The sequence below is a fragment of the Macrobrachium rosenbergii genome, chromosome 19 (genome assembly GCF_040412425.1).
Source record: "Macrobrachium rosenbergii isolate ZJJX-2024 chromosome 19, ASM4041242v1, whole genome shotgun sequence".
Lineage (NCBI taxonomy): Eukaryota > Metazoa > Arthropoda > Malacostraca > Decapoda > Palaemonidae > Macrobrachium > Macrobrachium rosenbergii.
The window spans coordinates 18,146,657-18,161,656 of record NC_089759.1 but is presented as its reverse complement, the minus strand read 5'-3'; the positions used below and the strand labels follow the sequence as shown (position 1 = coordinate 18,161,656).

General features: G+C 35.1%; 2 protein-coding genes across 2 annotated transcripts in view; both read left to right on the top strand.

Moving 5' to 3' along the window:
* The window catches only part of LOC136848665 (U-scoloptoxin(01)-Cw1a-like), a 17,275-nt gene extending 16,308 nt beyond the window's left edge, over positions 1-967 (top strand). The window contains exon 4 of the mRNA XM_067121101.1: positions 17-967. Coding sequence (XP_066977202.1) covers positions 17-193 — 177 coding nt within the window. The 3' untranslated portion in view covers positions 194-967. The remainder of the gene's footprint in view (positions 1-16) is intronic.
* Positions 968-3,576: 2,609 nt separating this feature from the next.
* Positions 3,577-15,000, top strand: part of LOC136848668 (hemolymph clottable protein-like) — a 34,782-nt gene continuing 23,358 nt past the window's right edge. The window contains exons 1-13 of the mRNA XM_067121111.1: positions 3,577-4,044; positions 4,881-5,041; positions 5,494-5,634; positions 6,446-6,547; positions 7,162-7,259; positions 8,078-8,176; positions 10,588-10,807; positions 11,558-11,725; positions 12,114-12,227; positions 12,760-12,837; positions 13,638-13,822; positions 14,176-14,347; positions 14,785-14,991. Of these exons, the coding sequence (XP_066977212.1) occupies positions 4,011-4,044; positions 4,881-5,041; positions 5,494-5,634; positions 6,446-6,547; positions 7,162-7,259; positions 8,078-8,176; positions 10,588-10,807; positions 11,558-11,725; positions 12,114-12,227; positions 12,760-12,837; positions 13,638-13,822; positions 14,176-14,347; positions 14,785-14,991 (1,779 nt within the window). The 5' untranslated portion in view covers positions 3,577-4,010. The remainder of the gene's footprint in view (positions 4,045-4,880; positions 5,042-5,493; positions 5,635-6,445; positions 6,548-7,161; positions 7,260-8,077; positions 8,177-10,587; positions 10,808-11,557; positions 11,726-12,113; positions 12,228-12,759; positions 12,838-13,637; positions 13,823-14,175; positions 14,348-14,784; positions 14,992-15,000) is intronic.

The window sequence follows — 15,000 nt, the reverse complement described above, 5'->3', positions numbered from 1 at the left end:
ATAATTATACCCTCAGGTTTGTGACTACCCTGAAGCCTCGATACCCTGCGAGGCAGCAAGTCAGTACTATGACATCAACAACTTTTTCGGTCGAGTCGACCTTCAGTTCCGCGAGGGGCAGACACCCGACGCAATTCCGCAAGATTTTGAGATCAAGACCTTTGCGGAATTTGCCGAAAGCCGACAGTTGTAAGCGAAGATTGAAAAAGATCGAAAGCGAATTTAATATGATGGAGAGAAGTGGCAACTGTGTGCTTTCTCAGTTGCCATATCGTCGGTTAAAGGTTGTATGTGTGTTTGTTTCTTATTTTTTGTTTCAGTTAAGGCAATTACGACTCGGTGAAGTATTTCCAAGAAGTGTAGAGTAATAGAGTGGCCAATTTGTTACTCAAAACTTATCTTTAAAGTCCCTTGATAAGTGTTTTCAACAAAAACAAAGAAAATATCACCACATTTGGTTAATATAAAGTTAGCAGGGGTCTCCATAAAAATAAATGTTATTTTATGTCGCCATGAGAAATTACTGGCAACTCTACCAAATGTAGGTGGGGCTTCTTTCTCAGTTTAAAATGAACATAAATTCAGGAATATTCTATCTGGTAAATAACATAAATTTTGAGATAACAATCAGGAGAGAACGCATGTCTGTATGCTCTGTTCATGAAATTTTCTAAATTCACAGCTTGTTAAAATTTTGTATGATAATATGAAGGCCTGTTAATGAAAAAAAAAATAGGTTGAATCAGAATATAAATGAATGGAAAAGTTATGGTAAATCGACAAGCAAGAACAGTCTTTTGATGAACTTAGGTTTAAGTCATTTATAATCGTAGGCTGGTCCTACATATTTTGTTACATGACGTAGTTATTGTTAGTAGCAATTTTTATACAGTTTTTTTCTACTCAATTCCCTTTTCCTTTGTTTGTCTGTCAATGTACAAGTTTTGATTAAATATATTAAAAGTAACTGGTTCTCTCATTATTTAGTCCTAATGTTGGCTAACGGGCCATGTGTACAGAATATTTATTCGTATGTGTGCATCTTCATTAAAATCTATACAAACAGAAGCAAGAATAAAGATCTGATGGGAGTGTATTCTTTGTCCTCGGATTGTCATAAAGACAAGCAAATCGTTGTACCTCTTGTAATCAGAAGATAACATATGTATGATTCTCAAGTACACATAAAATTACCTAATGTTTACCTATTGATAATCTAGGATATGACTTAATAACACATAATATAATAAGGGTCTATTGATGGTAACCTTACGAAATTTATTCACTACTGGAAGAAATTTAAGTGAGATTTCCTTAGGTGTTGAAGAAAATATATTTGGTGTCATAATTTCTCAAGTGTCATGAACCAGAACAGTTAAAGTATATGTGTGTGTGTGTGTGTGTGTTTTTTTTTTTTACTGTTGCACTTTGCCTTTTACTATGTTGTTATGGTTTTCGTTGCAAGCAGAGTAAGTTGCTTAAGTAGATGATCCAATAAGAGCATTTATTTACTTTTCCATTATTTGCATTGAAGTGGCTGATAGCTTTGCCTGAAATCTGAATTGCGATAATAAGTGAAATGTTTAACGAGGTAGAGCGCTCAGATGAAATTAATATATGTTGAATAGTTGATCTTGTACCATGTAGCCAGTCCAGCAGTTATTCGGCACTGGTGTAATACTTCCAAATATTTAATACTTGTTGCTACTTTCGACTTGAAATATACTTTTTGCAATGCTGAAATGATTTTATCAAACCGAGCGTTACCGGCCAGCTAGGTACTGTTCAAGGAAAATCTTGTATTTAGTGAGATGGGGAACATGAACTGTAATGTTTTATTGACAATTATTGGAGTATTGCTCCGCCAGATTATCAAACGCATCATAAAACCCTTATTTCCAGAACTAAATTGCTCAGAGCAAGATTCTGTAATTATGATTTGCATAACGGAACGACTTTTTCTAATAGTAAATTCATTCTCTTATTGTCAGTACCTGACCTTATTGAGTTAGTGCTCACTACTCTTCTCTTAGAACTTCCATTGCCTTCCAGCAGTTTAATGAACACAGATACTCTTTGAAGAGAGGCTGCAGTAGTCCTAAACCACAATTTGAGTGATTCATTTTTCTTTCTTATTTATTTAAGTGTTAAGCATTTTACCAGCTGTTTTCTCATTTTTAGTTTTCTGTAAAAGATATCTATTGTGCCGGCTTTGTCTGTCTGCCCGCACTTTTTTTGTCAGCACTTATTTCTGTCCGCACTTTTTCTGTTCGCCCTCAGATCTTAAAAACTACTTAGGCTAGAGGGCTTCAAATTGATATGTTGATAATCCACCCTCCAATCATTCTTTATTTTATTTAAGGTTACACTTAGCCATAATCGTGCTTCTGGCAACGATATAGGATAGGCCACCACCTGGACGTGGTTAAAGCTTCAAGGGCCGCGGCTCATACAGCATTATACCGAGACCACCGAGAGATGGATCTATTTTTAGTGGCCTTGATTATACGGTGTAGCGGCTGTAGAGAAAACTCGATTGCGCCGAAGAAACTTCGGCGCATGTTTACTTGTTCTCTGTAGGCTCCACGTTTAATACTGTAGAATTTAGTATTAATTTCGATGGTCTTATTAAAACAAATGCACCTAATTTGCCATTTTAGCAGCCTACGTACAGTGCATTTTAGTAACTTGTAATGAAAATGGGGACGGAAAAAAGTGTGAGGCACTAGAACCACCTTCTAATAAAAAAAGAGAGGGAGCTTCTCTGACAAAATACAAGATAGGGCGTAAATCCCTAGGCCCACGGCCGTCCAACCCCATGCCCGTGGGCCAAAAGTGGTCCGTTTAATTTTGAAAGTGGCCCGCTAGAGAAAAATAAGTAAAAGTATATTTCTCTTTTTTATATACATACACACAGGTGGCCCGCATGAGTTTTTGTTTTTTTCAAGAGTGGCCCTCAGGCTTAACAACTTGGACGGCCCTGCTCTAGCCTGACCGTAAGAGGAGGGAAACATCAAAACAAGCAATAAAAGGGATGCGGGAACTGGTGGCATGGCGGGTTTAGCGCGTCAGTCCGCATTAAGATATTTTCTTAAGCAAGCTACTTGCAGATAATTCCATGTTATGGTGACAGTAATATTTTGTAGTATATTAAACAGTTTTTAATAACGCAGTGAACCAAAGCTGTTGTATAAACCTGTAAGATATTCGGTAGTTTTAGATAATGTATCCTTTTTAACAAAGTTAAAATCTCTAGTTTACCACAGTCTTGGCTTGTTGAAGCTTAAAAAAAATCACATAAAAAACTTACGACCTCATGAAACTGCACTAGGATGCACCCAGTACAAAGCGAACGCTTCAGAAAATTATGCAAATGAGTTGCAGTTCTCATCAGAGGGGAAATTAATGTCGAAGCCGGTTGGCGAAGGCTGGGTTGCCTTAGCAACAACATCTGCCGGTTAAACGCTGCGGTTACTAGGTGGGATTGAACTACGGACGTCATGGATGGCCCCCCCCCGCCCCACCGCCCCCTACCCCTGTCACCAACCCCGTCCTACCACTCATCCCTACTGCCTTGCACGGAATGAGGTGGCGATGATATGTTTGTATACCAGCGCTTTCGGCACTAGCCGGCATCCTCAACGTAGAGGGCCAAAGATGACGTCACGACTTCCCCCTGGGTGCGATGGGAAATTGTACCAATAATTTTGACACTTTTTCAATGATTTACTCCTAATTATCGGCAGTAATCCAAGACTTATGAGATCTAAAAGTCAAAAGCAATTCCCACAAGTAAATTAAATCCAGGAAAGGTTAGAACTTCAGCAATTTAGGCCACAAGATACGAAAATATTATATGGTCATTTCTGGCATCTCTCTCGTGAGCCCAAGTAACCAAGCAAACTTGTGGCCCTCCGAACCTCACTCTCGGAGAGTCCGTGTCATCGCGCGGACTGCCTCCTTGGTGACTCTTGGCTCAAACAGAGGAAGTCTATCTCATCCTTAGCACCATGAGAACGGTGGCTCTTTTCCTGGCGGCTCTGGGTAAGAATACTTAGAGATATTATTCTTTCAAGCAAAGTTTAATAATTTTGGGGGGGAATTATGGCTCGAGAACTTGCATAAAAAAAAAAAACTAAGAAAGCCGGTAAACATTCGGTTTTTTTTTTTACTGTTAAAGTTGCCTATTTGTATAAGATATTGTTGTTCTCACCTCATCCGGGGTGTTGTTATTTTTCAATAACCCAGATTAACACACTCTCTCTCTCTCTCTCTCTCTCTCTCTCTCTCTCTCTCTCGATATATATATATATATATATATATATATATATATATATATATATATATATATATATATATATATATATATATATATATATATATATATATGAATGTCTTTTCCTGTAATACTACAGTGTAATATGAATATAAGAAGGCCCATAAAAACACTATTTAAACAGTTGAAACCATATATTTCAGGGCACTTGCCTGAAATATATGGTTTCAACGTTTAAATAGTGTTTTATGGGCCTTCTTATATTCATATATATATATATATATATATATATATATATATATATATATATATATATATACATATACATATACATATACATATATACATGTGTGTGTGTGGGTATTTATACATATATATGTATTTATCTCACATTAACTCTCTCTCTCTCTCTCTCTCTCTCTCTCTCTCTCTCTCTCTCTCTCTCTCTCTCTCTCTCTATTTATCTCTCTCTGTATTTATACATATATGCTTTGTTTTAGAATCAGAAAATTTAGAAATACAATGCAGTCAGTTACAGATTTCCATTCGTTCATGCAACTATTTTGTAAGATTCATTTACATTCATTCTTTGCACCGTCAACAGCCGGTTTGTGTTCCGGGCTGCAACCGGGCCTGCAATATCACTACCGGTACAGCGGACGGCTGGCGACCGGTATCATGGAAGCCAGACATCAGGTCGCGGGCGCTGGAATACAAGCGGACGTCGAGGTCCAGGTGATTGAAGACTACACAGTTATTTTCCAGGTAAGCTGAAAACCTTTCTAATGGCTCTGGAAGCCATTTTGCAGATTAGGAAATATCAGTGCTCTGCTCTGACAGCTATCACATCGGTAAGAGAATGTGTCTTTGGTTTTAAGTGATATTTTCATGACGAAATATGAATGCTTGGTTTTTCAACTAAATTAATATCAGTACTTGGTTTTAGCAGCGTGCCCCTTGCTCAAAGTCTTTATAATACCAACCAAATAAAAATAAAAATTATTTTTTTTATGTTCTTGTTTGCACTGTGAAGCTTCTTGTGCTCACTTGATTACAATACGACTCTTAAGAATCAAATATTTACTGTTTCTTCCAGCCATCTAAGGGCCTTTTCAGTTAGAAAGTACGTCAGGTAATTATTACCTCAAAACAGCATCATACTTTCATTCAAAATGACGCCTGTCCACTGATAAGAATTCTTCTAATCCGTTTTCCAGTTCAGTCATGTCCAAGTAGGCGACATCCACGATGAACTGCACTGTGACAGGAGGGCCCCTCTGCCCATAGAGTACCATCGACTGGAAAATGGGGTGGCTTTGCTGGAAAAGCCTTTCAAGGTTAAGATCGACCAAAATAAGGTGAGTATGAACTGTTCTCTCTCTCTCTCTCTCTCTCTCTCTCTCTCTCTCTCTCTCTCTCTCTCTCTCAGGAATTCTCATCTGCACATTACAGAAGGAAACAGTCATCCCTAGTCTTCTTTATTTGCATATTTATTCCCTAGTTCTTTATTTCCTAACTTCAAGCTGACACTAATGTTTGTCCTCAGTTTAAAAAGTAGTCCTTCTTCTCTCAACTTTCAACTTGTTTTGTTATACCATGTCGTTGTTCTCCGAAACTTTTTTCCTTTAAATCTGTGTATTATCAGATGATTATACTGAATGCTCATCCATACTTCCAAGGTGATATTTAAAGAAATAATTTTCTACATAATTCGGGAAATGTCAACTTCACGGAGATAGATATTTGTCAGCATATTTTGGACTGGGTTTAGAGTAATTTTATCTCTTAAATTCCAGGAACAATAAGTTTTATCAAATTTAAAACTCATCCGTTTTTCCAAAACGGTAAATTTTCGAGATACTTATCTTCTCTAAAAATCTGGAAGTTGTAACTTTATTTATCTGACGAATAATCCTTCTTTTCATTATAAAATTCAATTATCTTCTCTAAAAATCTGGAAGTTGCAACTTTATTTATCTGACGAATAATCCTTTTCATTATAAAATTCAAAAGTGGTATTATTTTCATCCAATTGTAGGATTTAAACTGAAAGTTTACCCATTTGCCCATGACAGTATTTCCAGAAGACCTAATATTTCAAATTCTTGGAAGCAGGTAAATATCTAGCAGATCTATACTTAAGCCTTTATTCAACGTCTGTGCTTTCAGAAACCTTTCTTCTTCGAATTCTTGGAAGTGCCAGTAGAACCAGCCTGGATCACTAACGTGAGGAAAGCAGTTGTCAACATCTTCAGGATAACTCCTTTCGGGGTAAGGATTCACTGTGGGACTTGCAGGTCAAATATTTGAGATTAGGATATCTATTTTTGAGTTGAGAAGTATCCTAAGACTAACAAACATTGAAGTGTTCCTAACCTTTAAGTTAAGTCCTTATAGGGCGAGAAGCTGCGCTAGGATTGGATTTTTGTGGACTGGCTGGGCCTTCAGACGAGCAAAATAAATAAAATTCTAATATCTTGTTTGAACTGTAAATGTTCGAGAGCCTTAGCTTAAATCATTTAAAAAAAATACATATCCTTTTTCGCAAACAAAACACTAGAGATATGAATTCAGTTAACAATTATAGGTTTTGTTACCCACTCTTAAGTTGTTAGCACTGAGAGATTCAAAGGAATCAACAGCTCTAGTATTTGAGATTTTCGTAAGGTAAATTCATTGTTAACAAAAGACTGTGCAGAGTAGCCTAATCATTCTCAGCCAAGGAACGAAAAATACCCCACTTGTTCCAGCTATTGTAGGAAATCTCTCAAGAATCAGAGGCCTTTCAAATGACTTTGCATCAGAGCAATATAATAAAAAACGAAATACGAACATCTCCCACTGTGATCTTCTTAGTCTAACCACTACTCTTCACACCAAACCAGGAGCAAAAGCCTGCTACAGCCGAACCTCGCCCCAACGTGATCACGCAGCTCAATTTCGGCGTCTCGGAGGAAACTCTGGTGGGACGTTGCACTAACTGGTAAGTGAGGCCGAATTCGTTTTAGTGCCAGGACGGTGGTTCTTCTGGTTATGCATGGACCAGGAGAAGTTTTCAAAATGAACAAAACTTTATTTCTTCGTAACATACGAAGATACATTTCTAATGATGTTTATAGGAAAACAGTCCAAGATGTATATATATATATATATATATATATATATATATATATATATATATATATATATATATATATGTATATATGTATATATATATATATATATATATATATATATATATATATATATATATATATATATATATATATATATATATATATATATATATATATATATATATATAGATATATGTATATACATACGTCTTGGACTGTTTTCCTATAAAACTCATTGGAAATGTATCTTCGTACGTTACAAATAAATGAAGTTGTGTTCTTTTTATATATGTGTATATATATATATATATATATATATATATATATATATATATATATATACATATATATGTTATATATATATATATATATATATATATATATATATATATATATATATATATATATATATATATATATATATATACATATATATGCTTATATATATATATATATATATATATATATATATATATATATATATATATAAATGTGTGTATGTATATATAAACATATACATATATACATACATTGGCATAGATAGATAGATCGATAGATAGACAGCGTCGTATTGCAACCCGCACAAACCATTTTCTTTACAACTCACTTTGTGCATTATAAGTAAAATTCTATAGATGCTCTCACGACACATCTAACACTATCCATTACACTACGCCCTCTACAGGTACGGAGTTCGCAAGTTCGCCGAGGATGAGACCAACATTTACAACAGAGACCACGAGATCGAGGGCGACGTTCAGAGAGAAGGCGCCGAGTCTGACAGGTAAGATTGTAGCGAAGTTCGTTGTGCGCATGCGTTCACTCGTAAGTTAAAGCACATCTGCGTAAGGGTCAATGGTCCTAAATTTTGCTTGCTACTGGGGTTAGGAATGGTCGGGTTCATTTTCTTCTTCTTCAAATTTAATCTTCAGCTGAAAAACTTTACGGATAGAGTTAACAGGTTAGAAACTCGTTTATTTATTATTATTATTATTATTATTAGGAAGATGTACCCTGTTCATATGGAACAAGCTCACAGGGGCCAGTGACTTGAAATTCAAGCTTCCAGAGAACATGGTGTTCATTAGAAAGAACAAACAGAAGGTATATGATGGGAAATACAGAAAGAAGAGATCACTTATTAAAAATTATTAAAAAGATAAAATAATTTAACAAATTAATATATAAATAGATGACAATGTAAGTGAATTGTTAAAATACAAGACTTGCATTAGGTTAGTAATTCATTGGACCTTCGCTTGAACTTGAAGAGAGTCCCGAAGGGAAATCATCCTCCAAAGAGAGAGAGAGAGAGAGAGAGAGAGAGAGAGAGAGAGAGAGAGAGAGAGAGAGAGAGAGAGAGAGAGAGAGAAAAGGTGATGAATAACCCCCCACATTTTTTCTTCGCGTTTCGTTTTGTTCATTATACATCTATAACAAAAGTGATCAAGTCACTGGTGAGTAATAAATAGTATATTTGATGTTGTGTTCCCTGTCGTCGCAAAGACTATGGTCATCGGTGATTGATCACAGTTTTCGGCGCTTGATGAATAGCTGCGTAGTTTATAGTAACCATTCCATTCACTCGTAGAACGTTTTTAACTTTCGGTTGCTTTTTCATCGCCACTGACAAAACTGAATTGTCAACATATTTTTGCACTTTCCTTCAAGCTTCGTTCAATGATGTCTTGTCTTTAGCTTTACTGCTGTGAAAATATGTATACTTTCTTTTTTTATTAAAAAGGCTAGATAATTATATCACTGCTGACAAATAAGAAATGAGACTATTTCCGATCTCTCTCTCTCTCTCTCTCTCTCTCACTATATATATATATATATATATATATATATATATATATATATATATATATATATATATATATATATATATATATATATATACATACGGACATATTTTCTCTCTTATGCCATTCCTATTGAAGTCAGTGGCATTATTTGCAGAGGCTATCTTTTATCTAGACTCTGAATCAGTTTATACTTCTTTTTCTCGTCAGGCAAGCTTCTCATCCTGACAAGAACAAGAAGTATAGACTGATTTAAAGTCTAGATAAAAAGATAGTCTCTGTAAATAATGCCACTGACTTCAATGGGAATATATATATATATATATATATATATATATATATATATATATATATATATATATATATATAAAAAATTAACAGGACCTCATTGAAACTGGACGGTATCTAGAGGAGGTATTTATTCAGGAAAAGTTACAGGCTTTCTAGGGCAAACAGCCTTCATTGTCAAGTATCCGGATATTTGACAATGAGGACTGTTTATCCTAGAAAGTTTGTAACTTTTCCTAAATAAATATCTCCGCTAGATACTGTCCAGTTTCAATATATATATATATATATATATATATATATATATATATATATATATATATATATATATATATATATATACTATGTATATATCTTAGGATCACTTAAACTGAAGTACTGAGAACAGGTTAATATTGCATAATTCAAATTGATCTTATCTCGAGGTGATTCTAAGTCTGGCTTTGCAGAACATAAAAACAGACCAGAGTTAAAGGTAGACATCAGTCAGCTGTTTCAAAAGTCGAAGATATCCTTTGCGGTAATTACTACTTTAAACAGACAAAGTGTGAGCTTGTTCCATATGAATAGGGTTCACCTTCTGAATAATAATAATAATAATAATAATAATAGTAATAATAATAATAATAATAATAATAATAATAATAATAATAATAATAATAATAATGAATAAACAGTTAAGCATTATCTAAGTTGATCAAACTTGAACGACGATATTTCATTTATTCGAAATCATTCATATATCCAAAACTTGCAACATTATGAACGTTTTCTTTCATGCAATGTTGCAATGTTGTTGTCACCACAATGCTTTCATTATCTCAAGATGTTTGCAGGAATCTTGCAATTCATACACCACATTATTCATTAACCAGTTAAATCTTCAAATTATTCATCCAAGCACGCACATTATACTCATCGCGTTCATAAAATTACATGAAAAGAGTTATAGTCATTATTATATTAATGATTATAACTCTATCACATATAATGTTTAAAAGAAAATTGTAGGTGTTAGAAATATTCGCAAATTTTAGAACACAGTTCCGAATGAATGATCAGTGATTAGTCCTAATCCTAATTAAACAAACCTTTTGCTCAGTTACACTGGAGCCAAGGGCCAGAAGGGAGCCAAGGGTCAGAAGACTTCCAAAACGCCTTCGAAAACGGCTTCCAAAACTGCTTCCAAGACCGCTTCCAAGACCGGTACCAAGACTTCCCCTGGCAAATACACAGCGGGAGGGCCACCCCTCAGCACCACCCTTTGGCACGTCCAGAAAACGGTCGACTTCGAGATGTGCGAATACGTCGTTTCTATGCAGGTAATTGTCATTCTTCAAGTAGATTTTAGGTGGAAATCTATGCGTCTCACCCAGTGACCACACAAAAGAAAACGGGAATGATAAGCAAAAGAAAACGAAAATCAACCGAAGAAAACGGGAGTAATAAATTCTAGTTTTGTGGGTAACATAAACAACCAGATGGCTAGCCTTTCGCATACGACCAGTGCAATTTTTTTGCTGAATTATGACGAATTGATCGCGCAAGCACTAGATTGCCCTACTAAAAAAAAAATAGGAATGTTGTTTCGTGCATTAAGAAGCAAATAAAGAAGCCAGAGGCTTGAGAATGACAAACTGTTACTAGCTATGATGAAGCTTTCTTGAAGACTTGACATATGACAAATAATAACACAGGTAAAACACATAATTCCGGGACAGTGGTTGAGAACAGAACTCCAAATTGATTACTTTATACATAAGGTAATAAATGAAATGGATTACTTTGCATAAATGGTTAGTAAAAACAAAAAAAAAATCAAAAGGGGTTACACTGCATGAATGGTGAAAGAAAATATTCAGATATACTTCTTTGAACGAATGATTGGTATAAAGACACTTAAAAAATGCACTGCATATATGATAAGCGACGAAACTGGGAAGTGAATACCAATTATTCTAAGATTAAAGATATTAATTGGTAATAATCAGTATTCACTTCCCAATTATGCTATAGTTAACCGACAGGAAGTCTTATTTGCTCGACCAGTTAATTATGGATGATTCTTTCAGGCCAATGTCAGACCCGATGAAATGGATCACCTCCATCGGTCTTCGATCGGGGCGTTCATCATTCGCGGTGATTCAAATGCCATGAGGATCGAGAAGGCTTACATCGAAGGAGAAATCACCGTCTACACGCTTGATCATACTGAGCACTACGACACTTTCACGAATCAGGTAAGAACATTGTATGTATATGTATATGTATATATATACTAATATATATATATATATATATATATATATATATATATATATATATATATATATATATACTAATATATATATATATATATATATATATATATATATATATATATATATATATATATATACTCATGTATGTATATATATATATATATATATATATATATATATATATATATATATATATATATATATATATATATATATATATATACATATATATATACACATTAACTGAAACCACATCTCCCATCTTCTCTATTTCATACCAAAGAAAGTAAAGGAATATCACCATCCACAACCCTCTGCTCTTTGCTTGCATTCAAACAACTAACACCATCTCTTTCCTCAATTTCAGTCTCTCGAATTAAAGGCGGTTCGACTCGTCGACGAACCGCTGGCCATCGACTACGAACCTCATCACTGCAGTTCTTGGCGGTACGAGATCGAACACTCAGTCGCCGATCACCACGTGAGTCTTAAAAACTGTAAAAATGTTGTTCTTGCAGACTATAGGTCAGTGATTCTCAAACTGGGGCTAATTACCCCCGTGGAGGTAATGAAGACGTTTCTTTGGGGGTAACGACACACTTTCTAAAAGTAATTTGGAGTAAAATTCAGTAAATTTATAAATAATAGATCAGTGGTTCTCAAACTGGGGCTCATTACCCCCGTGGGGGTAATGACGCCATTTCTAGGGGGGGTAACGAGGCACTTTCTAAAAGTAACTTGGAGTAAAATTCAGTTTTCTTGTTGGTAATGATTGGTTTTGTCGAACCTTACTCTGAATGTAGGTGTTATTTAGAAAATGACATTTATGTAAGTTCGGGTAATTCAAGTTTTCCAAGATATTAAATATATGTTTTGTTTGGATGCTACATTTTCGAAATATTTTAAGCATAACAAGAAAAAAATTGTACCATAACTTCTGATAGCTTTCGTCAATATATAAAAATCGAAGTCCAAAATAAAATGCCTAACGCTTTCTCTCTCGATTTGTTTAGGCTGCAGGAACGCAGCCTAGCCTTGAACAGATCCTCACTGGAGTTCAGCTCACCGATGCAGTCAGACAAGAAGTCAAGGTGTGTATTCAGGAATTCTCTCTCTCTCTCTCTCTCTTTTATATATATATATATATATATATATATATATATATATATATATATATATATATATATACGTATATATACATATATATACATGTATATATATAATATATATAGATTTATATATATATAAAGGTAATAATCCATCTATTCGTTAAATGAATGACAGTGTTGTGTTGTTCCTTAAGAATGGTTTATCTTCCCATTTCGAATTCCATTTACATCAAGCAATTCGATAGCTTTCTGATAAAACCATTACCTTTGGCTAAGAAAATCCACAATTACATTAACATTCCAAAAGTATACATACATATATATATATATATATATATATATATATATATATATATATATATATATATATATATATATATATATATATATATATATATATATCCCTCCTCTTTCCCACGACCAAAAGCAGTCAAAATCCACCTCACAAGGTACTGTGTCTACCCACAATCAAACGGAAAGAGGACCTGATTGAGACTTTTAGATATTTTAGTTAAACAGACGAATTGATTTTGCTTCATCCCTGCTGGAAAAAATGGAAGAAAGGGAAGGGAACTTTATACATTTAGCCTCTCACATAAACTTGATTTTTATACCATTATTCGATTGAGAAATCCGAGCGAATTTGACTTGATAGAACCTTCAGGATTTCTCTTTTTTCTTTATTTTTTTCTTGAAGGGTAAGAAAAGCACCAGCCTATACCCAAAGTTGTTTATCAGCTTAATGAGTTACTACTAATCCCCTTTTCTTCAATGATCAACAGACTCTCGTCATCAGCCTTATCGAGGACCTCAGCCACCGCATGCCCAGGAATCCTACCCAAACTGTCAACATCGCAGATGAAATGAGCCGCATTGTCGAAGGAGTGTCCATCTTGTATACCCAAGGGCTAACTGAAATCCATAACAAATACAAGGCAGAAAAACCAACGGAATTCAATGTTAAACTGTAAGTTGATGTTTTGTTAATACCAGGCCTAAAACTCTTTGTCCTTCATTAGGGTCTGTTTCAAGGAGCAAGAACCTTAGCTGTCACGATGTCAAATTCTCTCTCTCTCTCTCTCTCTCTCTCTCTCTCTCTCTCTCTCTCTCTCTCTCTCTCTCTCTCTCAGCTTTGCAAAAAGTAATAACCAACAACCTAAACTAACTTGTACAATTACCGTTGAACTTTTCCATCTCTCTCTCTCTCTCTCTCTCTCTCTCTCTCTCTCTCTCTCTCTCTCTCAGTTTTGCAAAAAGTAATAACCAACTACCTAATTTAACTTGCACAATTACTGTTAACCTTTTCCATCTCAATTCCAGGCACATCTTCTACCAAGCCTTGGTCTCTTCCGCAACGGAGCCTTCTATCCAGCTTCTACTGACGCTGATTCCTCAGGAGAATTTCAGGAACCTGTATGAGGATATCGTCTACAACTTCTTTAGCAGCCTCCCAAAGACTACCGTCAGTCCAACGCTCATTCCGAAGATTATGGTAAGAGGACGTTGCCCTTAGCAATCATGTGGTTTATTGAATGACTGACAGATTGAAAGGTTGCGACCAAAATTAAGGTTATGACCAAAGATAAATATTCTCTCAAAACAGCCTGATTTTTGTATATGCAAGCTCATTATTTTCATCAGTTTTATCGATTTTGAAAGACTAAATTAAGCTGCCTCGTTGAATAATATAATGAGAAAATAAATTCCTGCTTACCTAACAGAATCTCATGGAAAACTGCCAGATATGATGCTATGCCGATTACCTTCACCACAGTATTTCCACAACTCTTTCACTTCAGTGTTTTTAAATATCCACAGCATCAACAGCAATGGGATGATTTGAATAAGTAGCAGAATACTTCATAACACATCCTTTCCTTATCTGGTCCGTGAATTGGTTTTTTGACGTAAATCCTAAATCTCCCTCAGGAAGTGGTGATGCAGTTGCCCTGGCCAGGTAGCGCGAAGGCTGACAAGAGCGTGGCTCTGGTTTCCTTCTCTCATTTGGTGGGTCTCATGTGCTTCCACGAGGACAAGAGAGCCTATTTCTGGGAGGACACCTGCGAGAAGGAACACATCTGTGATCTAGTGACTGTGTCCAACATCTTCATTCCTTACCTGCGACGGGGAATAGAGGTACAATTT